Source organism: Danio rerio, chromosome 22, assembly GCF_052040795.2.
Source record: "Danio rerio strain M-AB ecotype USA chromosome 22, GRCz13ab, whole genome shotgun sequence".
Taxonomy (NCBI): domain Eukaryota; kingdom Metazoa; phylum Chordata; class Actinopteri; order Cypriniformes; family Danionidae; genus Danio; species Danio rerio.
The window spans coordinates 11,070,344-11,097,277 of record NC_141042.1 but is presented as its reverse complement, the minus strand read 5'-3'; the positions used below and the strand labels follow the sequence as shown (position 1 = coordinate 11,097,277).

Sequence of the window (26,934 nt, the reverse complement as noted above, 5' to 3'; positions counted from 1 at the left end):
AATAGCTAACAAGGAAAGAAAAACAACATTATGCGTTCATGACATCATTTTTTATAGCTAAATCTATAAACTGCATTCGGAAGAGGGTGATCATTTGATTGCCACTTCTACGATCCAATCAGCGATCCCATTTAATAGCGACAAACACTTCTGGCCAATCAAAATATGCAGCCCCTGCCTCTGACCAATGAGAGGGCAAAGAAGGCGTGTCTGTCAGAAAGCGGTAGTAGTGCTACACCCGTCGGTGTGTCAGACGCGGATCCTCCAGAAGTTTTGCGCCTGACCCTGATCATCTCGCCCAGACCATCAAATCTGCGCCAAAACCCGATCCGCTTACGTATTTTCTGGGTTATGGAACTGGATAAAATGGACGAAAACGACTGGAAATATCACGGGGAGGGCAACAAGAGCATTGTCGTGTCTCATTTGCGGGTGAGTGTTCAATAGTTACTAGCTTTTAGCTTGGCCATGATTTCATATAAACTCAATCAAATCTGATTCAATCAACGAGAAATCCAGTCAAACTACAAGGAAATAACTTAAACTTGAAGTTTGACAGTTTTCCAACACCATCATGCAGAAATCTACCCTTTCTTCGTCTCAATAATGTGTTGTCAGGGCTTTAAAGCTGTTAGCCGCCTAGCAGGCTAAACTAAGATTCATTAAAAAAAGAGTACTAGGTGTATCACATGTGTTTTAGCAATGGCACACCCACTTTATGGCATCTAAAGTTTCTTAAAGTCATTATATGTTGTAGGATATATAATGCCGAGGTCATTGTACAAGGCCAGTTGAATGAATGGTGAGTTGTGATCTTGTAGTTTGTGTGACTGGGTTTATGCACCCAACATGGGTCTAATTGGGATATTAGCGATAAGACAATTGCACTTAATATCCTCCCTATTTAGTATTCAAAGTTCAGATAGGAAATCTGTCACCTAACAGTGGGCGAAAGACACTAGGGGAGGGTAACTAATAAGATAAGAAGGTCTAGACTGGTTTCACACCAGATTGATGCGTTTGGAAATTGATTAGGCGAGAAAGTAATACGGGGATGAAAAACTTTTTGTGTTTTAATGTGGTGCTTTGAGAATGAGCACAAATGGAGATGACAGAACCTGTTGTAATATAAGTTTTTTTACGTCATATTGTTGTGTTGGGATTAAAAAAAACTTTGGACTGAAGTTGGTTTAATGTGCAAAAACGTTGCATAAATGGTCAAAACTGAGAAATTCTTTAAAATGTTTTGTATCAGTTGAAAGTGAAAGTTTTTGCTTTAAATTTTATAAAGTTGCATGGAGTTTTGAGAACGCTAAAGGGAACACTGAAAGTTTATAAAATGACAATGCAGTTGGTGTTTTAGTTATCCAGCATGCCTAAACAAATTATGTGAATGTGTTCCTAATGTATATTTTTTCTATTTTATTTTCATGTATTCATGTTTTTTCTAGTTTAGAAAGTGATGATAATGGTAGTTTTTCAAAAACCAGCACTTGATAACTGATATTCTGGGCCCCCTCATACATAACTAAGCATACACGTAGTTATTTGTTCCTAAAAATGGTGTCTGTCTTGTAAGCATAACTCAACTTATTTTAACAAAACTTTATGTAAATAAGTTCATCTGTTAATTTAGGGTTTAGTTGACTTTTTCCACTAAGATTGTGATTTCAAGGATTGTTTAGTTAAGATCAAGGATATTTTCCTGTAAGACAGGCAGGGCTTAACTTTTGTCAGATTTTTCCAGTTTCGTTTGTACTCGAATGATAAATAAGCTGCCGGAACAAACATTTGAAGTCATAAACTGACTGGATTTGCATATTACAACACAAGAGTGTGTATCCAATCACAGGAAGCTGCCCGAGACGACATTGACCAATAGGTTGATGTAATCGTGCTGAACTGGGTGTGGGGAGAACTGGTGAAGCTTTGATGCAGTTTTTTTTTTTACCAGTTCTGCAGTCCTGCAAGGGCTTGTTCGCCTCCGTTTAGTGACATTCTTTCATGCACCCACACTGTTTAGCAGATATTCGTCTGGCCTGGATTTAGATTGTTGGAATAAGAGCCGACCCACAAATTCCTGTTGAAATCAGTGTGAATGAGGCGTCTTATAAAACAGTTTAATAAGATTTCTGTGTGGTTTATGTAGATTTTTGGTTGAATTTTTTTAAAGGTCATTTATTTATGTTGTACCCTTTGATGCCCCATTTTGATGTCTGCAGCAAATTAAAATCGCACTCTCATAACCTTAACTAATTTATTCTAGTAGTGCATATTAAATTTTTTGTGAAAAGTAAAAAAAAAAAATAAAATAAAAAAATTAGAATTCTTTTTGAATGTATAAATTGTCCCAAAAATAGGTAAAATAATGTTCCAGTTTTAATTCAGGCTAACATTTATTTATGAAACCACATTTTTTTTGCCAGACCTATTAACATACATTTGGGAAAATATTTTGATCAAACTAAATGTCATTATATTTTAAAATATTAAAAATATCTTACTTTGGGTAAATTATTTAGTTTGGAAGGTCATGGAAGGTGTCATTTAACTACAAAAGAATGAAAATGACATGTATTATATAATGAATATTATTTTGATGCAGCCCTGCGATAATTTAAATATATTTTAATAATTTACCAAATGATTCCTCTTCTAAATGTTCCTGAAAAGATTTTATCTCGTATATAAGCTATTGTTATAATGACATTGACATAATATGTTGTTGAATGGTAGTTTAGTGGGGGTCACAGCTATAAAAAAATTAATAAATAAAAATAAAAGTTTAGTCAGAATTCTTTAAATATAAATAAAATTAAACAGGAGACATGCTACAAAACCGTTTTACATATTTAATATTTTCACGCTTGTAAATCTCATAGTTTTTTTCAACCAATTTGTTTTTTTGTTGATATTTATCAAAAGTAGATCTTAAAAAACTGTTTTATATATTTTTGTTTATACATTATTAGTTGCTGTTGATGTCTTTGTATACTTATAAATCTATGTTTTATAGAAATGTGTTATTTATAAATTATATTTTCATCTGTTTTTGCCTTGAATTAGCCATGATACGCTCTAAACTCTCACACACCTATTTGTTTTCTTCACATTCTGCGGATGAGTTGTGCGTCATTCATTCATGAGCTTCATCCTTTTACGTTGATGTTCCGTTAAGGCAGAAGTAGGTTTTGTACAACTTGAGCAAGAGCATTTAGAAACTGCATTAATAGCCCATCGGTTGCATCAGTCCATAAAACAGTCTGCTCAACTAGTACGTTTATCATCACTGCAATGATGTCACCTTTACCTTGAGGAACCTTTTCATGTCCGAAAGCGTTTTTGGAAAAATGTCATGTGAATTCAGTTCACAGTTCAGTGGATTAGGAGTTTGTTGCCAATACAAAGTACAATCATAGGCCAACCGCTTCACAGGATTCCCTTCTCTGCTCACTGGGATATTTACAATGCCTAAAGTCTGTTTATAAATACATTATTTCCCATTACAGCACTGTCAAGTTCTCCGTCTGTTGAAGGTTCCCTCTGAGGACTCTGCACATACACGACAGGTAAAACGATATTTGATCAAATTTTCTTGTTGTTATTAATTACTCATGCTGATGTTGAGCTGTTATTTTAACAAGTATAACACCAAAATACTTGGTGTATTGCTTTATACAACATATTAATGTTCAGAATAAACGACTGTGCCAACCAACTTAAATAGCAAAAGTTTCGTAAAGTACAATAGTTCACACTTAACAATAAAGTCTCATTAGTAAACATTAGGAAACACATGTCACTTGTATAGTTTTGAATGGGAAAATGTGTAAAGGTCAATATGGCGAATGAAGCCCCGCCTTCTAGTAGATGAACCAATCATTGATTGTTATAGACTGACGTTTCTCCAGGGTAAAAGCTTGGACAAGACGTGTGCTTTTACAACTGTGTGCTTTTTTTCATAATATGTATGATATGAATGTGAGGTACAGTCCGTCCTGTCAAACGCACATCATATGACAGCAACTACTCAAACGTCCACAAACGTGTAAACAAAGAGTCGCTGACATTTTTGGAGGAGGTTTGCCTTCAAGACCAAGTTGTGAATTACTTCTGAAGCCAAACACGATTTGACGAAGCAGTATTCAGAGGATGATAATGTCTTGAATGGTCATAAATGAGGTTGGTGTCGTGATCTCGTTCCTTTCGAGTTCGCATGCGCATTTGCTTGGGCAACCTAAAAATATGCTGATTTTGCTTGATTATTTTATAAACGAAACTTATAACACAGTCGTTGTTTAATTTATTGGTGATTCCAAATATGTAATTGTAAGCTTGGCAAACAGTTGGAGAATTTAATGTTTCCCCATTCAGACAGAATGCCCGAGCATACCGCCCGAGAGGCATTTCAAAGGTGGCCGCAGAGTGAAATCACTAGCCTTAAAGTGACTTTGATGTTAGTTAATGGATTCAAATGAACAGTGGGAAAAAGCCTGATATATTACAGGTAATATGGCTTGTGATTAGTCAGATTACGACTATGATTTCAATGCATTATTTGGCATTAACTAAGAAATCAAAATCTCCTAAGTGTATTAAGCTCATCCTGAGTTTCATCAAATTGCCTTATGTCAACTCAAGGAGATTTATTGCCGCAGTGTTAGCCTACAATATAAATAGCCACAGAATTCTCAATCAAAATGTCCGCACGTCGTAGGCCAGATTAACATGCGAAAATGTTTATGTTTGAACTATTAAGCTAATTAACTAATTACTTCTCCAAGCATTTAAGCATTTGTGTCTGCAAATAAAAAATGAAAATTCGTTAAAAACACTTAGTTTAAAGGCCCCCTGAAGTGCATTGAAATGTGCAATTTTTTTTCGATGAAGTAATCTCTACTGATAAAAAGTATAGCTCCTCCCCTTTAAAAAAAACAGCCAATAGCAATCTGTTGATGAGTGGTAGAACTCAAGCGCATCAAATGTGAAGTGTCTTGAAGGGGGCGGGGCATGTCATATACCAGAAAGCATTTGATTGGCCACAATTTTATGAGAAACTAAAGTACGAGGCGACGTGAATAAATTCATTGATCCATTGTAGTGACAAACTACAAGCTTTACATGTTTATATCAGTTTTATATCTTCTAAACAAGAATTTTGTCACTGTTTTGGTGCACTCTAGCTCATAGATATCCTAAAAACTAACAATAAAAACTTTGTTAAATAATAAATAATTGTTTATTGTGTTTTAAAGGTCAGCTATATTAATAATTTCCAAACCTGCTATGTTTACGTTCGGTTTTTTCACTTTAAAGTCAATTAGAAGTTCCTATTAATCACCATAAAAGGGAAGTTTGTGAACGTACACACAGCAGCCTGAGAAAAATGTTCATTTCAGGTGGCACTTGAACATCATTTAGGTGAAATTTGAACTCTTCGAAATATTGAATTATTGAATATTGTAATTTGTTTTAACCGTACGTGTTACTTCCCAAACTATAATGGTATTTCCCATGATGATAAAGTATTCAGAAAACTTTTGTAACATTAGATTTTAGAAAACAATTTGCACAAATGGTAACGTTTACTATTATATTGTGGGTTTTCTTTCACTGTATTTCGATTGTCTCCTTTGGTACAAAGAGCATCTGCAGAGATGCAGATGCAAATCAGCCTCAAATGTTCGGTCTTTATGCATTTGCATCATCATAGAGCGTAACGTCAGCTTATTTTCCTATCTTTTCCACAGACCGCAGAACAAACTTTGCGACACATCCTCAACATTATGGACTATAGCAAACATGTCATGAAGCCTTTGCTTGGGGAGAAATACGTTCACAGCGGAGTAAGTTACAGTTCCTGAAGTTTGTGTATATTGCCAGTGCCTGTTGCTTTGAAGGGATAGTTCACCCAAAAATAAACATTTCCTCACATTCAAGTGGTTGTAAACTTTTATGGATTTCTTTCTGCTGTTGAACATAAAACAAGAGATTTTGAAGAATGTTGGAAAAAGCAGCCAATGATATCCACAAAAAATACTATCAAAGTCATTTTTCCCTACTAACAGTTGAAAGTTCTCAAACAAATTAGGAACAAGTGGAGTAAATGATGACCGAATTGTAATTTTTGGATGAACTTTCCCATTAAAACAAACCGTGACTCCTTGAATAATAGCTCGAATGTTTTGCAGGAGGTTGTCAGACTACCGCTGGACTTTTTAAGACAGATGTCACTGAAGGTCCAACAAGAACGACCTGGTAAATGACTGTATTTTTAAAGTCAGTTGAAGGGGGTTAAACGGCCCCTATTTGTGTGAAAGCAAACACACTGTTTTCGTGTGTGTCTTAAATGCAAATGAGATTGTTTCTTCTCCTCCCTTTACAGAAGAGGGTGAAGTCTTTACAGCTTGTGCCTTTACGCTAATGCATTCTTGTTACACTAAATGGGCAATATTGTATTGATTGATATACATTTGCCCAACGAAAAATTGGACTTATTGTAATAACGATAATCTATAATTAGTTTGGGAAATGATTTGTTATTACAGTAGTATAAGTGTGATATGTTTGAGCCTGTCTACAAATCTCGAGTTACTGACATTCTTTAACTGTAAATTCACCTCATAACACCAGTCGAGTTTTTAAAATAATTAAAAACGTTGATACTGAAATGTTTAAAATGATACAATCTTGCTTCTTGGATAGTATCGATACTGGCTTTGCTCTCTCACACTCTCTGAAAAATCTATAAGAATTTAACACTGTTGTGTTAAACAGAAAATAAGAAGAAATTGCACTAGTTTAGTTTAGCTTTTTTGTAATTTATTGCCTTTTGTACTTTGCTGACGTACAGTATCTGGTATAAGCATTATGGGCTCTATTTTGACGGTCCATGCGCAGAGTGCAAAACGCAAGGCGCAAACGCTTTCAGAACGCATTTTTGCTAATTTAAGGACAGGAAAATCAGCTTTTCGCCGCGGCGCATGGTCTAAAAGTGTTGAGTTTATTTTCTTAATGAGTTATAGGTGTGTTTTGAGAATAAACCAATTAGAGTCTCATCTCCCATTCCCTTTAAGAACCAGCTACGTCGCACCATAAGCGCATTCGCTATTTACAGGACGCAAAGTAAGTCTAAGTGGAAAATCTGAGCATTTCACTAGCAAACAGTTGAAAGTTTTTTTTAACAGAAAACTGTTAAACACAGCATCTACTGGGTGAGAATGAGAGATAATGGATCTACTTTCACTTCGCTCTTGGATAGGGAAACCTTTACGCACAGACATCAATTAGCCTATAAATAATTAATTGCGTTTGTTAAGTGCAAATATTTGTTTCAAAACTATTTCTAAATTCAGTTCAAATTTCCAGCAAACGAATAAATGAACAATAATAACGAAGTGTGTTCAAAAACCTGAGTTATATCCTAATACACATGCTGTGCCCCATATGGTCTAAAACCTGACAGGTGGGCAAATCTAAGCTTGTTTTGAATAAAACAAATATAAATATGGATATATTAAATAATACTGCTAATAATAATAACATTATACAAAAGCAAATTGTTATGAATGAACTAAAAAAGCCTCCTGAGATGAAGAAGACATAAAAGCAGTGATTTTTCATATTTAAGCAGGCTAGAAAATAATATGTTTTGTAATATTTTAATCCTTTATATTTTTATCCTACATCTATTCTTATTATATCCTATATATATCCTTAATATTTAAATTTTTTTCATATGTAAAGATATTTGCCTATTGCTCTCTTGTGCATATTAAGCAGTGTGTAAGTGAGGCGCAACTCTGCGCTGGAGTTTAGACCGGGTTAGTTTTGGTCTAATGAAAAATCTATTTTAGTTTCTCAAAAAAGCAATCCGCCAGCGGTCTGCCTCAGAACGCCTTCCTTTTTAGACCAGAACGCCTATGGGCGCACATCTGAGCGCTAATGCATTTGCTATTTAAACAGCGTAGCGCAACGCCTCAAAACGACTCTTGCGCCAAGCTGAAACTACCAAAAGACTACTGCGCCATGCCTTGCGCCACATTGCACCGGGTGTATGATAGGGCCCTATATGGTTTAGTTATTTTTAAAAAATCTTTTAACTTCATTTGCATGCTTAAAATCAGTGTTTCTCAACCACGTTCCTGGAGGACCACCAGCACTGGATGTTTTGGATGTCTCCTTTGTCACATCCATTACAGGTCTTTCAGTCTCTGCTAATGAGCTGATGATCTGAATCAGGCGTGTTTGGTTAAGGAGACATGGAAAATTTGCTGAACTGGTGGTCCTCCAGAAACGTGGTTGAGAAACACTGCTTTAAATGTTTCTGAATTTGTTCCCCACAGTATCGAATGTTGATATGTTTCATAGTGAAGTTGGAAACTGCAGTATTGTGACAACACTAGACATTGTTTGATATCACATAATGAAGAAATAATCCTGCTATTTTAAGTGATAAAGGCTAGGTCAATTACTATTGCATAAATAAATATTTTTAATGCTTATAAAATACCCAGGTTGACTTGTTGAACACAAATAATCCAGATATTGCCATGAGAATTTGTTTATTCTCGTCATGTTTGATCTATTTCTATTCTCTTCATCCTCACACAGTGAGAGCAGACTATAGCTGACTTAATTTTCAGTAAAGTAGATGTGGAGATTATGGACGTGACAGCGGTATGAATGACACAGAAATACCATTTAAACGCATGTTTAACATCTTGACCTCGGACCACTATCCCCATGCACCTCAGTTTTCAAAAGTCTGCATTTAGTCTGTATATGAAGACTTCTGATGCAAAAACCTCTGAGCGCCGTCTGAAATTTCTAGCGAACATTAACATTTCTACTCAGCCTTCTTTGTTTATGTTGAGATATTTTACTTGAAAGACCATGAAAAGGACTTCTTCTTTGCCATTTCAGACAGCATTTAGAGGTTTTTGCATCTAAACTCTAAACTCTTCATATGCTGAAGTGCTACGCCAGCATTTCCAAACTAAAACAGTTTTCAGCATTTTCAAAGCGCTCTATTTTCACAGGTTGCAGATGCTGGAGTAGTGTGGACAGCAGGCCTAACCGTGATAAAGCGTATGCATTTTAAAACAAAAAGGCACTTGTCTAAATAGCATCTCAGTCGCTCCAGCAAACACAGAGGAACATTTTCATGCATTTTAAAGGTTTAAGACAGTATTTTTAGGGCACAGAAGGTAGTTGTATGAGTATTAAACTGCTCAAATATTTAACTAATTTCCTGCAAAACCAATGCTACATAAATGTAAATAGGAAAAAATGGTACTGTTGTATTTTGATCACTTAATTAGAAGTACTTAACAATCTCAAGGCTAAATAAATATCTTTCCACTGATGTATGTTTTTTTATTATAGATCAACATTTGGCCGAAATATTGAAAATCAAGTCTGAATATTGTGAAAACCGCCTTAAAATGGTCCAATTTCCATTATTAGCAATGCACATTACTAATAAAAAATTGTGTTTTGATAGTTACTGAACCAAATTGACAAAATGTCTTCATGGAAGATGATCTTTACTTGATTTTCAAGTGATTCTGACCTTATAAACTGGTTTAAAGGTCTTTTGTTCTGTGTCTTATGACTGGCATGTTTCCTGAGATTCTCCCACAGTCAGTCTAAAGATACAGTCATTTTTGTTGACGGGGATTTTGTGTTGCGTAACGGTGTTGTGGTCTTTTCTTCATGCAGAACTGCGCTGTGATAAGGTCATGGACACTTTCAGCGGCTGCGGTTTATGCCTTCCCGATCTAACCCAACTGCCCCTTCATCACCTCAGAGACCACAGACCTCCAATCTGCGTTGAGATAAAGGTGAACTTCACATTTAACACCTGAAAGGCTGGTTTTATAAATAACTGCTGGCATGATTCCAAGAATCATATTTCCAGACAATTATACTCTAAGCAAAAATGCCAGAAACCTCGCCTTGAATGTGTTGACTTGAGTGTCACGTTTTACACGACTGGTCATTGAACTTGAAGATTGGTGTCGATGAGCTTTAGCTTTTTTTTATATATATATATCTTTATGTATCTTCTGTAGGTGCTCTCTGTTGCTAAACTGGAAACTTTAAATCTCATGAAATGAGAAGTACTTTTTTTAGGGGTGAGTTTATGAACACCCAGTTTATAGGGAAGTGAACCACAGCATCTGAATGACTCACTGAATATATCTGTGTGGAATTTAATCACATGGTTAGTCAAACTGGTATGAATCTGAAGTGAAAGGCTTGTGTGTGACTATCTATAAAGCTTGTTGACAAAACATCATTGTGTAATTTGAAGATGCCGAGATAAAATTCCACGTTTTTCCCTTTTTTCAGCCAAAATGTGGATTTCTACCCTTTTCGAGACACATGACGAAGGAATGCAAATGGAAAGTTTGCAGATTCTGCATGCATCAGCATTATAAGGCAAGTTCCAATTACGAATCATAGAAAAGGCCTCGTTTTTTTCCAATGTAAAGCATTGTTTCTAGAAGTGAAGTCCGATTTCTAAAGCAAACTTCTGCTTTAACAAAAAGAGGATGGTCCAGCGTAGTGTAAACATCCTGCTGTCTGTTTGTACTGCTCCCTATCACATAATCAGTCCTGTGGGAGTTCAGTTACAGCACACGCTGAAATCATAGTGTCCAACTGAATCAGGACTTTGGAGAGTGTATCAGATTTAAAGCGAGAGAAATTTTGCTGATCAGCCAAGATGTTGACAGTAGAAGATCACAGAAGATTTTTAGCTGAAACTGTGGTTCTTGGTGATTCATAAAATGCAAGCCAGCAGCTTAAAACACATGCAGTCAAAACAAAATGAATACCTGTGGCTTTTCACAATACGTTGAGGTCTTATGAACTAAAACGGTCGTTCTGTGCAAGAACAGTATATTAGTTTGATTTATTACAATATGTGAAAGGAAGCCTGTGTTCCAGACTATCGTGAGAACACGCTCAGAAATGTTTGCAGAGGCTGTGGGTTAAAGGTAATGATGTTGTAAAACATTTTTAGTTGTTTTTTTTTTGACCAATAGTTCAGACTACTGTGTGTTGAAAGGAGCCACAAGTATTCATTTTAACGGTGTCCACGGGATCTTAAAGTTTTAAATGATGATAAATCAATTTAGAGAAAGTGCCTTAGTTATTGCGATAACACCGTGGTTAGGGTGCCAACATCTAGGTGTCATTCTACTGTCAAATAAAGACAAAGATGTCTTAAGAAGTCTTAAATGCCCGTTTCCAATGTATTCAATTTTGTATCATGTTTTAATTGTATACAGTGCATCCGGAAAATATTCATAGCGCTTCACTTTTTCCATATTATTCTATGTTAACGTCTTATTCCAAAATAGGTTAAATTAATTTATTTCCTTAATTCTACACACAATACCCCATTATGACAATGTGAAAAAAGAGGTTTTGAAATTGTTGCTAATTTATTAAAAATAAAAACTTGCAAAAACACATAATAAGTGTTCACAGCCTTTGCCTTGAAGCTGTAAATTGAGCTGAGGTACATTCTGTTTGCACTGATCATTCTTGAGATGTTTCAGCAGCTTAATTGGAGTTCACCTGTGGTAAATTTAGTTGGTTGGACATGATTTGAAAAGGCATACACCTGTCTTTATAAGGTCCCAGGGTTGACAGTGCATGTCAAAGCACAAACTAAGCATGAAGACAAAGGAATTGTCTGTAGACCTCCGAGACAGAATTGTCTCGGCACAAGGCTGGGGAAGGTTACAGAAACGTTTCTGCTGCTTTGAAGGTTTCAGTGAGCACAGCGGCCTCTATCATCTATAAATGGAAGGTGTTTGGAACCACCAGGACTCCTCCTAGAACTGGCCGGCCATCTAAGCTGAGTTGTCGGAGAAGATGGGCCTTAAAGTTAGGGAGGTGATCAATAACCCGATGGTAACTCTGTCTGAGCTCCAGCATTTTTCTGTGGAGGGAGGAGAACCTTACAGAAAAACAACCATCTGTGCTGCAATCCACTAATCAGGCCTGTATGGTAGAGTGGCCAGACAGAAGCCACTCCCCGCCTGGAATTTGCCAAAAGGCATCTGAAAGACTCTCAGACCATAAGAAGCAAAATTTTTTGGTCTGATGGGACTAAAATTAAACTATTTGGAGTGATTGCCAGGTGTTATGTTTGGAGAAAACCAGGCACCGCTCATCACCAGGCTAATACCATCCCTACAGTGAAGCATGGTGGTGGCAGCATCATGCTGTGGGGATGTTTTTCACCAGCAGAAACTGGAAGACTAGTCAGGATAGAGGGAAAGATGAATGCTAAGAGGAATGCTACTGCTAAAGGCTGATTTATACTTCTGCGTCAAACGCCGGCGTATGCTATGGCGCTGACGCATAGCCCTTCGCCGTGGCCATCGCCGTCACTGACGTGCACCTCTCAAAAATTGTAACTACATGTTCTAACGACGCGTAGCGTAAGCTCTGTGATTGGTCGGCTTGGTAGCGCTGACGAGTCTGGGCGGGACCGAGAGCCACGCGAATGGCGCGAGCGATTGTTTACAAGTGTGGAGTCCTGTGAAGGAGCTCTGGATGGAAAGTTTTGTTTTGTGTTTACCTCATAGTTAAAGTTGTTGCACGTCTGCTGGTTCCTGCCTCAAAATGAGCGAGTTTGAGCCACTTGTATATCCCGGAAGTGTTCAGGAAAAGCAAAGCAACAGCGAAGAAACTCGACACAGAGGAACATTTACACCTCACTGCCCACTAGCGTTTCGGAAGTGTTAATGCAGACCAACAGAGACAGCGCGCAGAAGTATAAATGCACAGTCACGCGCGTTGCATGCGCCGTGAGTTACGCCGGTCACTTGACGCAGAAGTATAAACCAGGCTTAAGAGGAATGGGCAAAAAATCCCAAAGACAGGTTTGCCTGTGGCATCATATTAAAAAAAACTTAAGGCTGTAATTGCTGCCAAAGGTGCATCAACAAAGTATTGGGCAAATGCTGTGAATACTCATGTACATTTTTCAGCTTTTTTTATTTTTAATAAATATGCAACAATTTCAAAAAATCTTTTTTCACATCGTCATTATGGGGTATTGTGTGTAGAATTTTGAGGAAACCAATTATTTTAATCCATTTTGAAATAAGGCTGTAACAAAAAATATGGAAAAAGTGAAGTGATTTGTTGCCATCTCTTCACTCATTAACTGCTGCATTATAGAGCTAGTCTGTTTAGAGGCATTGATATGCTTCATACTAGCTTCTTTTTTGTTCTTTGTTTGGGCCAAAATAAAGAGTCAAGTGATGTATGTGGTATGTGTCCCCTTTTAACAAAAACAGAAAGAATGATTGCGAATTTGCCCTTTTTATTCGCCAAACTCGGAGCACAACCAAGACTGTGCAGTTGTGCTGTCTTACAATGAGTATATAGTAAATGTCAGTTCATGTATTGCTGGCGTAACCATTTAGAACTGGCGATAAGGTCTTGAAATGTATAAAAAGTGTATGTTGCATGTTGATTGTCAGTCATCAACAAAGTCCAATTTCAGCAAAAAAATCTTTAACGTACTACTAAGGCAAAAAAAAAAGATTTTTGACTGCACAGTCTTTTTAAGCGGCTGTGTATACTTTACAGTTTACAGATTCCTAACATGCCGTTTTATCTTTCACAGTTAGCCAATGGGAAGTGGAAGCGACTGAGTCGATATTGCCCTCTGGATCTCTTCTCAGGGTGAGTCACTGATTCTGTCATTCAATGCAGAGACTCAGAGCTGGATTTATATCTTTTGATGATGGTGTGACATTTAGCCTGCATTCTTATCAAGCCTAACTAACTGTGGCAGATATTCAAGCAGTTGGTTGTGTCACTGGCCTTTTGTTGAAGCGAATAATTTTTTTACTTGGAAAAATCAGCCTGCATTCTTATCATGCTTAACTAATTGTGGTAGAGATATTCAAGCAATTATTCTGTCACGGACGTTTTGTTGAAGCAAATAATTTTTTACTTGGAAAAACCGCAGTCAGTATTTTTAAGTTGTGACGCACATCTTCACCGTGAGACCAACCCTAACCATTTATAAGTTCAGATTCAATTCTGTTGTGGAAAACTGAGATCTCTTACGAATGTCTTTTTAAAGTCAATAAAATGTACAAAGGGGCGAAGCAGTGGCACAGTAGGTAGTGCTGTCGCCTCACAGCAAGAAGGTCGCTGGTTCGAGCCTCTGCTCTGTTGCCGTTTCTGTGTGAAGTTTGCATGTTTCCCTGCGTTCGCGTGGGTTTCCTTTGGGTGCTCCGGTTTCCCCCGCAGTCCAAAGACATGCGGTACAGGTGAATTGGGTAGGCTAAATTGTCCGTAGTGTATGAGTGTGTGTGTGTGTGGATGTTTCCCAGAGATGGGTTGCGGCTGGAAGGGCATCCGCTGCGTAAAAAACTTGCTGGATAAGTTGGCGGTTTCGCTGTGGTGACCCCGGATTAATAAAGGGACTAAGCCGACAAGAAAATGAATGAAAAATGTACAAACCTGTATATAAATAGCTATGCTTCCTTCAAAAGAAGCTAAACTGGAATTTGATGCAAAACATTTGTGAATAAATCAGTTTCCATTCAATGAGTTAAAGAGGACAAATTCCTCACTTCCTTATAAACCAAAAAATAAAATGAAACTGTTTGACGCAGTAGGAGAAGCCACTGTTGTCCTTGTTTCTTGTAATAAAATTACCATACAGTGGCTTTTGGAGACTTTGTAAGCGCAGGCTCAACACAGTTCTGGAGATAATAATACTGAACCACTTTGACCACAGATTTTGGCTGAGGGATTTGAAAAAGACCAAAATGACATTTCAGATGTTTTACAATCTGTTCAGTCAATTTAGTTCAGTCTGTTCAGCCCCTGGTTTGTCCAATAATGTCATCCTATCACACCCATTTTTGTTATTGCATGATCTGTTAAACAAATTCACATAATGTGTTTCCTTCATAGTGGAATTCACCGGTTCAACTGCACCCAACCCATGCTAAGCTGAGATCGAACCAGCCATTCTATGTGTGGGAGTTGGTTGCTCTAACAAGAGGCTAAAGGCCATGGCCTCAAGCGTCTTTTGCTAGAGCACCTGTAGAGGTCAAAGGAGTGAGGTTTACCTGCATAGCACTTCACTAGCTGGCCTCCATTACACTCACTGTTATCCCGGACGACCCCCACATGAAACCCATTAGTTCTACTGTACCCAAGCGTCGATCGAACCAGTGATTCTTTCTAAGGGAGTCGGTTGCTCTAACAAGGAGGCTAAAGACCATGGCCTCTAGTGTCTGTCTCTAGAGCACCTGTAGAAGTAAAAAAAGTGCGGTTTACCTGCATGGCACTTTGCTAGCTGTCCTCCGTTACAATAGTTTATGTGAGAAAAAAATTTCCAGATAAAGTGTATCTTACTCCGTTGCGTGTTCAAGGTTATTTTATGCACATTTTTAAAATTGATGCACATCTTGTTATTTCCATTTAAACATTTTTTGTTATACTAGAAAAACAGGTAAATGGCTAATGACAATCAAGCACAGAAATTGGCTCTTGGGACATGGAATGTCACCTCAACGGGAGGGAAGCAGCCTGAACTTGTGCAGGAGGTTGAATGGTACTGAATAGAGATAGTCAGGCTCACCTCAGCGCACAGTTTTGGCTCTGGAATTCAACTTCTTGAGAAGGGCTGGACTTTTTCCACTTTGTAGTTGCCCCAAGCGAGAGGCGACGGGCTGGTGTGGGCTTGTCTATAGCTCCCCAACTCAGCCACCACGTGTTAGAATTTTTCCCTTAAATGAGAGGGTCGCCTCCCAGCGCCTTTGGGTAAGGGATAGGTCTCTCATTGTAGTTTGTGCCTACTGGCCAAACACCAGTGCAGAGTACCCAGCCTTTTTAAAGTCCTTAGGAGGGGTGCTGGAAGGTGCTCTGACTGGGGACTTCATCGTTCTACTGGGGAATCTTCAATACCCATCTGGGTAATGACAGTGATACCTGGAAAGGTGTGATTGGGAGGAACAGCCTTCCTTGACTCAATCCAAGTGTTGGTCTGTTGTTGGACTTCTGGGCTAGCCAGTTTGTCCATAATGAACACCATGGTTAAGAATAAGGGTGTCCAACAGTGCATATGGCACCAAGACACCTTAGGCCTTTTGTTGAAGCCTCCCTTATGCATAGGGTGAGCAGCTCTGTCACCTTGGAGGAACACTGAGTCACTGCTCTTCACGACTAGAGAAGCCAGCTGAGGTAACTCAGGCATTTGATTGATATGTTTCTTGGATATCTACTTGGAGAGGTGTTTCAGGCTTGTCCCGCTGGTAGGAGGTCTTGGGGAATACCCAGGAAAGGCTGGAGGGACTATGTCTCTGCTTGCCTGGGAATGCCTTGGGATCTCCCCAGAGGAGCTGGTAGAATTGTTCAGAGAGAGGAAGGTCTGGGGTTATCACCCGAGATTTCTGCCCCCACCAGCGGAAGAAAATGAATGGATGGCTTTTTTTTTGTGATTGGTAAAAAAAAAAGAGATTAAAATGTGGCTAATGTTTAATTAATCTTATATTCCAGGAGCAAACAGCGAATGTATGTTGCATTGAAGAATCTCTTAGAGGAACCACAAAACAACTTAAAAATCTTTAAGGTAAATATAAACTTCTGTGTTTAATTCAGTCTTGAGACAACTTTTGTATTATTGTTACTTTAAATCTACTCATAGTTTCTGCTTTTATATTTGTTTGACTCACTGGAAAATTATGATTAAGTATCATTTATCTTTTTATTTTCTCCATTGATCTCATTTTTCCAGGGTGGAGAGTTGATTTTTAGCTGTAAAGACGATGCCAAACAGCAACCCGACTTAAACAATCTCATTCAGCACCTCCGGCCTTATTTCCCCCACACTAACGGCCTTTATAATGGCCACCAGCCCGGTAAAGTCATCCTCAACGAGTTCATTCAGGTGATCTGTTCTGCTCTGCTCAGCGGCGGAGACTCAAACCGTTCCGGAGAGCCCAGGAAGATGCACCTTTCAGAAAGCAAACCACACTGTGAAGCCAGTCCCTTCCCAAGAGACTTGATCCGAAACGGTGAGGCCAATTTGGATAAGACCCTTCCCTTAGCTCCCTAAATAGTTTTCCTAGTAGTAATTGGTCCTTCTGGAAGCTTCTAAACATTCAAAAATGATTTCTGTAAACAGGGCTTTGTTACGTTATTGCTGTTTGTTTATATATATATATATATATATATAACTGTGATGATGTCTCATCCGAAAGACGGTGCTCACTCGCAGCATAGAGTCCCCTTCACTTTACTGGGGCATTAGGACTCGCACAGACCACAGGTTGAGCGCCCCCTGCTGGCCTCACTAACACTACTTCCAACAGCAACCTAGTTATCTCATGTGGTCTCCTATCCACAAACTGACCAGGCTCAGCCCTGCTTAGCTTCATAATGTTATAATATGTTGATTTCTTGATTTTAATGTTATCATTTTGATCAACCATTATCAATTATTAAGTCCTAACAATCGATCTTTCAGTCTATATGTAAATGTGTAGCATGTCTATATAGCATGCTTCCCTTCCAGTAAATTACAATAAGCATATTTTCTTAGTTTCCTTCTAAATGAATTTACCCTACTTTTGTTGCGAAATTGAAAAAGAAAAGCCATTTTTTTTGTAATCCATATTCACCTCAGTTCAGTAAACACCCTTTTTAAATGTGAACGAATATCTGGTCTTGAACAATACATAAAATAAATATTATTAATATAATTGCTGAATCAGTAAATCAGAGGTGTCCAAACTCGGCCCTGGAGGATCGGTGTCCTGCATAGTTTAGCTCTTGGCTGCATCCGAAACTGCATACTTCCATACTTCACAGTATGCTAAAATCAGTATGCGAGCCTAGTAGTATGTCCGAATTCATAGAATTCGAAAGTAAGTACGCGAGAAGTACCCAGATGACTTAATACTTCCGGCGGATTCTGAAGTGCGCACCCCATGCACGCTGTGCTATCCCATGATGCTCCACGAGAGAATTCATGAATGGGAGTGAAGCGATGCAACTGACGCAGGTAAGTCACGTGACCATGACAAAATGGCGGATGTAGCACGTCCGAATTCCATTCACACTTTTAACATTCATACTGTACGTACTCGGAACGTACTTTTCTATTGGCCCAGTAGTACGTTTATATTCAAATGCAGTACCTACTGAGTTATAGGCGGTTTCAGATGCAGCTCTTGATTAGCTAGTTCAAGTGTGTTTAATTGGGGTTGGAACTAAAATATGTGGGACACCGGCCCTCCAGGAGCGAGTTTGGGCACCCCTGCAGTAGATTAACCCATATTCAGGTGTCAACAATACACTTTTCAGCAGAAAACTAGCTTACAAGCCAGCTGATCACTGTGAATAACTTAGCTTAGCTGTTTTTCTTGAAAACAAATGGTAGCCTTGATTCATCTGAATGGGATGATACAAAAAAGCGACATCTTTTTCAACGTGGAGAATTACTATTTAACAGTACATTACATGAAAGTAGACTGATAATTGTCAGTAAAGTTGATCACAGTCTTATTAAACGGCCTTAAATGCAATCTAGAAGTTTGTAATCCAATCAGCTGTTCATTTTACACTAAAATATTGTGGTAAATATAAACAAACATAATAAGCGCTATAGTGTTGAATTAATTCAACATTGGATTTGAACCCAACTGTGAATTAAAATTGAGATGTGCAATTTTTCAGTGTGGCCAGCCCTAATTGGTTTAAAATTAACTTCATTGTTGGGTCACAATATATGCGTAGGAGTGAATCTGCTCAATATAGACAAACGGCAAATAAAAAAGTTGTGTAAAAAAGGTGCGCCCCAGGCAGCGCTGATAAGGTACAGTAGTCGTAAAATCTGTTATGTAAGATCAAGCTCATTTTCATGTGTTCGCAGGTCACCACGGTCTCCCTAAGGACAGTGTCCTCGCAAAAATCCTCCAAGTTCAGATGCTGGATAACCTGGACATTGAAGGAATTTACCCTCTGTACAAGCGCGTGGAGCAGTATCTAGAGGAGTTCCCGAAAGAAAGGTGAACTTGCTATCTGGGATATTGACTGCTACGTTACTGATCTATCAGGGGAAGGTTTGCCTCTTGCTGAGCAAACCTACTATTGACCAGATTCTTCAGTATTGGGATTCACTTGAATTATTTTTTACAAATTAACAGCAGAATAACATTTCATTCTTATTGTACACTTTATTTGAAATAATCCTATGGTGACCACTAGATGGAGCAAAAGACTCATTGTGTGTGAATTTGAATTGCAGCCGCATGGTGGTTTTATGCGATGTGGTCATAGGAGATTTGCATGCAAAGCTTTCAGTTTTTACAAAATAAACATGCTCGAACACACTTCAGCATGTAATCAAGACTTGTTTGTATCTCCAGAAGCCGACTGCAGATAGATGGGCCTTACGATGAGAGTTTCATGGACACAGTGAAAAGCTGTCTAAACGAGGACGACGGCTCTGTGGAATATGCAATTGGGAAGGTGAGACGGTGAACATGTGTGATGCAGTTGAGTTTAGGTGTAAATCTCACAGTACAGAACAGCAAACTTGCACCCCCCCCCCCCCCCCCCCCCAAAAAAAGACTTATGTCATTTTGAAAAAATTTTGGATTTTTTTGGTCACGTATTACTGTTAAAAATCTTATTTAATTTATGTATTTATTAGTTTGTTTTTTATTGTATATTTATTAATGAAATGTTTTTGCCATGAAAATAGCCTTTGCTGCTGCACAAAAAATCCATCATCATCATCTGTAATGTAATTTTGATATATTAGTAAAATAGAAATAGTGTAATACATATGTATTTTCGTAATTGCCATTTTTGGTTCTAAGTCAAATACAGGGTTACTTGTCCATTGCATTGTGATTTTCGGTGACAAATTATGAATGTTGATCCTACTTTTTCATTAGTAAAAGTGCTGTATAGAAATAATACAATATTATTATTTTACTAAAATATACTTTGCGACAAAATAGGGCCTTTGAGACTGGAGAAATGTTACTTTAGTTCCTAGAAGTATTGCTTCAAGGACTCGATTTTTGATTTGTTTGCATCAAAGGAACTAGGCTCTATGTACAGTTGAGTTATAAAGCCAACAATAAACTTCCGGTGAAAGCTTAATGTGAGTATTTTCAATTTCACAGGATTGTTCTTACAGCATCGATGTTGTAATGTAATTACAATACATTCAGTTAAATATACTTAAATTTAGTTGTTCAAGCGTAAAACAGATGAAAGAGCTTTGTAACCACTAGCGCTGTCAGTAGCAACAGGTTAGCGCAGAAATTCCATTGAAAATACTGGGGTAAACTAAACATCATCGATATATTTTAAAGACATGGTGGGGGGAAATGGAATTTAATGCTGTGTTTCTTGTCAGATCTGAGACCCACTTCATATCATATATCTAACAGGCAGTGAAGATTTCTGATTTGTTTACACATCCATTACACATCCACATCCATGGAAACTATCAACATATGCCACCTTGTTAGTAAACGGCACTTTTAAGGAAGTGTAATTATGCTGATGTGCATGTAGAATTTGCCTTTTGATGCATCGTTGCGTCTCTGCTTTTGGCTGTGAAGTAAATACACACTTTGCTGATGAAGCGTTAGCAAACACGACCACATACTCTGCCACTGTTGTGCGTTTGTTTGCGCTTGCCTTTAATCTACACCTCCCTAAACACATACTATGTGTTCGCATGGCGCCATTAGCTAGGTTTCCATCCAAAAATGCGAAGTAAATTTATGTGCATAACTAGAATATCGCATAAACAACATGTGAATAAGGCAGTGTTTCCATCCAATGAGTCAAAGAGAAAAAAACTTAACTTCCACATTGACTGGCGCCAAATATCAACAGCAAAAACTAAATTTGCAGTGGTTTGCAATTTGAAATTTGCAATTAGAATTAAAAGTTAATCCTACTCAGTTTTGCGCATACTTTAAGCGCATTTAAAAAAAATTTGTGTTGGTTTAATCGCACTCCGATCAATGAAGATTCTTTGGTAGAAATTTAAAGTAAATTTTTTTTCCTGGTTATTCTTAAAATGCAAGTCGATCACTACCAGCCATTTTGAGAGTCCAAAAAACATGCATGTAAAATACGTGTGCTCATGACACATTGTGGTTTAATGAACAATTTCCATATTGCATTCCATCCAACGAGTAAAAGAACAAAATCATCTCTTCCTCATTGACTTGCGCCAAATATCAACAGCAAAAACGGAATTTGCAGTGGTAGTTTATGCTTTATGTTTTATGCGCATTTATGCTCATGTTTTATGCGCATTTTCAAAATGTATGCGCATCTTTGTGTTTACATCAACCGATTATATTTTATTTATTTATTTATTTATTTTTTAATGCACATGTCCAAAATGTGCATGAAATAGGTTGATGGAAACAGCTACTGGCAACACCCAATGTTTTAAGATGTTTACATGTCAATAGCGACGTTTATAAAATAAAAAAAATTAAAAAAAAGTAAAAATTCAGAATGTGTTTTCAGCAAAAAAAGAGGGGTTTGGCTGAAAACAGCTCTTCTGTGAGATTCCCTATCGGATACACAATATAGACAGCTCTCATTACATCTTGTGCATCTCTCCAGGTTCATCAGTACAGAGTTGCAATGACGGCCAAAGACTGCTCGGTCATGATCACGTTTGCGCCTTGCGAAGAAGACGAAGAGTAAGTTAGCTCGCACTCTTTAATATCATCTCTTGGCTGACCTGCCTCGACATTTGCTGTCAGTTTAAATGTGATTTCTTTACATTCACAGACACAAGCTGAATCTGGAGAAGCCTCGTTTTACATACTCCGTCTCCATCCTGGACCTGGACACCAAACCCTATGAAGGCATACCGCACCAGTACAAGCTGGACTCGAAAATTGTCAACTATTACCTGCGGAGCACACAAGCCCCGCCCCCCTCCAGCCTATATAAGGAAAGGCAGGAGTGTACGCTGCTTTTCCATGCTGTATGAGATGCCTTCAGGAGTGCTGCTCGGAGATGAATAGAAGTTGAAATAATAGTGATAGTTTTGTTTTTATTTTCGTTTGTTTGTTTGTTTGTTTGCCCTCCCAACAAGTGTGCAGCGAAGACGGCTGTTGCCAGGACGACCTAATGTTTTTCTTTCTCGAGGATGATGTTCTCACTGGGGCTGGTCTCCTTAAAGCACAGAATACCTGAACGAGTCAGTCATTGGCTGTAAAAAGGGAGGACGAGGAGGTTGTGTGTGTGTTAGTGTGTGTGTTTGTGCTGTTGGGTTGTTTTATTCGCAGCAGCGCTACTGTGGTTTCCAAGTGCCAAAAGTGGCTTACAGCGATCTTTCCGTAATGAACACTTCACCGTGCATCAGCTTTGCCGAGTGTGCAGTTACCGTACAAGCAGTTTGGAGTTCAAAAACAGACGAGTACTTGAGTTTTTATGCGTGACTACTGCTTTGTAACGTCCCTAAAGAGCTCCTTAAACCACTGACCCACGGCGCGCTACAGTATCGGGAGTTATACTGACAAGCACAGACCTGTTGCATGCTAGTGAATGCGGCTGCGCTAATACTGTCACTACCCGTACGGTTAGATTTTTTTAACTTATAAGAATTAAAAGTCTAATCACATTACTCTTTAATGAAAAGTATTTTTGTAACATGCTCTTGGTTGGCGTAACCGTGTACCGCCATATACAAATTGAAGTGTCTTACTAAACAACAGACCGTAATGAACAAGATCGACCATTTACTTGCCTTGTCACCGCAAACTTATGTTGAATGAATTGTTATACAGCTTAACCCTGTTTTTTAGTCCAAACGAATTTTAAGGGGTTGTTCACACAAAATGAAAAATTGGTGTTGGTTTAATCGCACTCGGATCAATAAAGATTCTTTGGTAGAACTTTAAAGTTATTTTTTTTAGTGGTTGTTCTTAAAATCCAAGTCAATCCTACCAGCAATTTTGAGAGTCCAAAAATCATTTAGGCAAGACTAAATTAATTATGGTTGCTCTTGACACATTGTGGTTTAATGAACAAGAACGATCAATCTGCTAATCATTCTGAGCATGTTTACGACAGTCTGTAGTGCTTTCTGTCACAGAATGCTGTGAAAATTGTTCAGTTTCTTTTGCAGACCATTTGCTTTGCTTTGTAAGATCTTGTGATTTACGAGTATGTTTTTTTTGTTTGACTCTACTAGTGCCAGTAGCGATTGACTTGCATTTAATGAATTAGCCAAGCCCACATTTCCAGCTAAAAATATACTTTAGTGTTCTACCGTAGAAAAATAAAAGCATGTACATAATGGATGGCCTGAGGGTGATGAAATTACCAGCAAATTTTCATTTTTAGGTGGACTTGGTGTTGGTATGATACTGAAGTTCGTTACCAATCGGTACTGTTGAGCGTGTTCTTAAACAGCGCTAATTTGACTTTGTGTTCACGTGCTCAACAGAAATGACTGTGATTGGACTGGAGTTCGTTACCAATCAGTACTTGTGTTTTAAAAATGTTTGTGTGTCATCAGTTCACCGAACTCACCGCTGTTTACTGAGTGTAACTACAGATACAGGGACACTGGAGCGTTTTAAAGCCACCAAGATCAGTCAGTTCATCAGCGGAACTTGTAAACAGAACAGCTGATATTTAAGGCTTTAAAACGCTCCAGTGTCCCTGTATCTGGTTACACAGTAAACAGGGGTGACTTCGGTGAACTGATGATCTTCGCGGCCAATCACAGTTATTTCTGTTGAGCATGTGAACTCAATGGCAAATCAGCGCTGTTTAAGAACACACTCAACAGTGCTTAAATGTTATCAAAAATAGATGATTTTGCAATTTAAGTACCGATTGGTATCGGATTCCAGTATTGTGACAACACTATTATCTTTTTTTTTTTTGCTTTCAAAACTGTAGTAAGACTTTAAAAAAAATTGTAATAATAGTGCACAAGCTGTACCGACTACATTCATGGTGCTTTATATACAGCCTTTCGTCACATTCAACCTGTTGTTGTATGCCAAAAGTTGCATAACGGTTGTTCGTAAATGTTGAAAAAACATCAGTGTACTGGCATCAAGGTGTGTCAATAAGAACGGAGTCATCATTTATGTCTGAACGACTACTTTAAAGTCCAACATCCATTTTTTAAATTAGCTGTGTTTGTTCATCTTTGAGTTCGACGCTAATATGCTTGCTTGTCAACAGTTTTTAAAGCGCAGACTATAAAACAACCAGCCCAATCCATCCCCTGCAGCTATAATGTCTGTTTTAATGCTCGTAATTGTTTGCAGAGCCAGACATATTTCATAAGTCGACCAAAGATGGACAGCATGCCAATGATCGTTAGCACAATACAGAAGCAAGATGACTCAGCAGTTTTTTTCCAGTGGAGAAGCAGTACATTGTTAGCCCCCAGAAATGCCAGTGCTGATGGACCTAATAATCCAACCACAGTGCAAGGGTTCATGCTAATTTTACAGTGTGGCTTTAACACTACGGATGGCACCTCGCGGTCGCCTTTCTCTGTCATGGGGAATATTACTGTTACAAAATACTGTGGTGTGAGTGATCCTCATGCTCCTGTTTACCTCTTACAGCGTGACGCAAACTCTGTGGGCTTATTAAACTCAAAGTCGTCAGTGCCGTTTTTTCAGCGGGAGTATATAGTATTTGGGTTTTACATGGATTGACTTTTGCCAAACTGTGTCGTTCACACTCCCCTTTTTGTCTTAATGTGAACTGGTGTCAAGAGAAGTATTAAAAACGCCTTACTTAATCATGAGCGAACGCACTTTTATCGTCCAATCGATTGCGTACTGTCCTGTCGCTCCATTTTGATGTGTTATGATGATGATGATGATGTATCCGATTAAGTGCAGTTTCTCCACACCAGACATTGCTGTTTTTGCCTTTTGTTTTAACGACATCTTTCCCCATTCGAACCGAGATACTACGAGTCTGAGGTGGTGGCGTTGTCTTATCTTAATGAAATACAGATCAATAATCACTATGTAGATAGGAATGGACGTTGATTTTTGAAAAGGAAAGGAAGTTCACAGTTTCTGTGATGGAAATCTAATATTAAAGTTTTAACTACTTCAAAAAAAGAAAATACAAAGTGGATTTTGCTGTCTGACATTTTGTATTTAAAATTATTTATTTTTCTAGCTCTTGTCTAATGATGTATATTTCCATACAGTGTGGGCATATGGTGCGTGAAAATGATTAACACGTACTGGTGGCATCAAGATGTAGTTCCTAACGGGTGATTGTACAGGTGTTTATATCAAATAAAATGATTAGATATGAAGTTCCCATGAGTGCTGGCTTGTGATTTACAACTTGTCACGAACACACGGTTCTTATCAAGCCTTCGATTGATGCCTCCACCCCGAGAAGCTGCAGGAGGCTCTGAAAATAATCGGACCCTTTTTCCATCACTTTTTTGGTGTCCAACTCCAGAGCTAGAAAAAAAAGAACAGAAAATGTATATAATTTCATCAATGTTCTGAGCCAGAATTATGAACTGCTTAATAATAACACATCTAATATACTTTATAGATTGGATTTTTTTTATTTTCATTAGTCAATTGTGCCAACTGTAAATTTACACTCACCAGCCACTTTATTAGGTACACCTTACTAATACTGGGTTGAACCCTCTTTTGCCTTCAGAATGGCCTTAATCCTTTGTGGCATAGATTCAACAAGGTATAGGAAATATTCCTCAGAGATTTTGGTCCATATTGGCATGATATCATTATGCAGTTGCTGCAGATTTGTCAGCTGCACATCCATGATGTGAATCTCCCCTTCCACCACATCCTAAAGGTGCTCTATTGGATTGAGTTCTGGTGACTGTGGAGGGCATTTGAGTACAGGGAACTCATTGTCATAAGAAACCAGTCTGAGATTATTTGTGCTTTATAACATGGCATGTTATCCTGCTGGAAGTAGCCATCAGAAGATGAGTACTCTGTGTTCATAAAGGGATGGACATGGTCAGCAACAACACTCAGGTAGGCTATGGTGTGGCTCGATGATTATTTGGGGCCCAAAGTGTGCCAGGAAAATATCTAATGGGCCCAAAGTTGTGCCAAAAAAATACCCCCCACACCATTACACCACCACCACCTGCCTGAATCATTGATACAAGGCAGGATGAATCCATGCTTTCCTGTTGTTGACACCAAATTCTGACCCTACCACCCAAATGTTGCAGCAGAAATCGACACTCCTCAGACCAGGCAACGTTTTTCTAATCTTCCATTTTCCAATTTTGGTGAGCCTGTGCAAATTGTAGCCTCAGTTTCCTGTTCTTAGCTGACAGGAGTGGCACCCGGTGTGGTCTTCTGCTGCTGTAGCACATCCGCCTCAAGGTTGGACATGTTGTGCATTCAGAGATGCTCTTCTGCAGACCTTGGTTGTAATCAGTGGTTATTTGAGTTACTGTTGCCTTTCTATCAGCTCTAACCAGTCTGGCCATTCTCCTCTGACATCAACAAGGCATTTGTGCCCACAGAACTGCCGCTTATTGGATATTTTCTCTTTTTCGGACCCTTCTCTGTATACCCTAGAGATGGTTGTGCCTGAAAATCACAGTAGATCAGCAGTTTCTGAAATACTCAGACCAGCCCGTCTGGCACTAACTATGTGATGTTCAAAGTAATTTAAATCCCCTTTCTTCCCCATTCTGATGCTTGGTTTGAACTGCAGCAGATGGTCTTAACCATGTCTATATGCCCAAATGCATTGAGCTGCTGCCATGTGATTGGGTGATAAGAAATAAGAAAGAGCAGTCGGACAGGCATACCTAATAAAGTGAGCAGTAAGTGTATATTTAGCTTTGTCCAAGTCTATTCACGTTTCACTATTTCCAGC

The 26,934-nt window shown here is 38.3% G+C and overlaps 2 protein-coding genes across 4 annotated transcripts in view; one reads left to right on the top strand and one right to left on the bottom strand.

The window, feature by feature from the left end:
* Nucleotides 1-251: 251 nt before the first annotated feature.
* ippk (inositol 1,3,4,5,6-pentakisphosphate 2-kinase) lies at nucleotides 252-25,363 on the top strand. 3 transcript variants are annotated; one of them, XR_015521181.1, is made up of 14 exons: nucleotides 252-432; nucleotides 3,510-3,569; nucleotides 5,751-5,846; nucleotides 6,192-6,258; nucleotides 9,724-9,845; nucleotides 10,357-10,446; nucleotides 13,661-13,719; nucleotides 16,558-16,630; nucleotides 16,796-17,075; nucleotides 18,935-19,070; nucleotides 19,431-19,533; nucleotides 21,670-21,749; nucleotides 21,841-23,543; nucleotides 23,792-25,363. XR_015521181.1 is itself a non-coding variant. In NM_001014324.1 (13 exon segments), coding segments are annotated over 13 exon segments (1,452 nt in total). In that variant the 5' UTR covers nucleotides 256-351; the 3' UTR covers nucleotides 22,046-22,896.
* The window catches only part of cenpp (centromere protein P), a 73,181-nt gene continuing 71,427 nt past the window's right edge, over nucleotides 25,181-26,934 (bottom strand). The window contains 1 exon segment of the mRNA NM_001003555.3: nucleotides 25,181-25,517. Within this exon segment, the coding sequence (NP_001003555.2) occupies nucleotides 25,399-25,517 (119 nt within the window). The 3' untranslated portion in view covers nucleotides 25,181-25,398.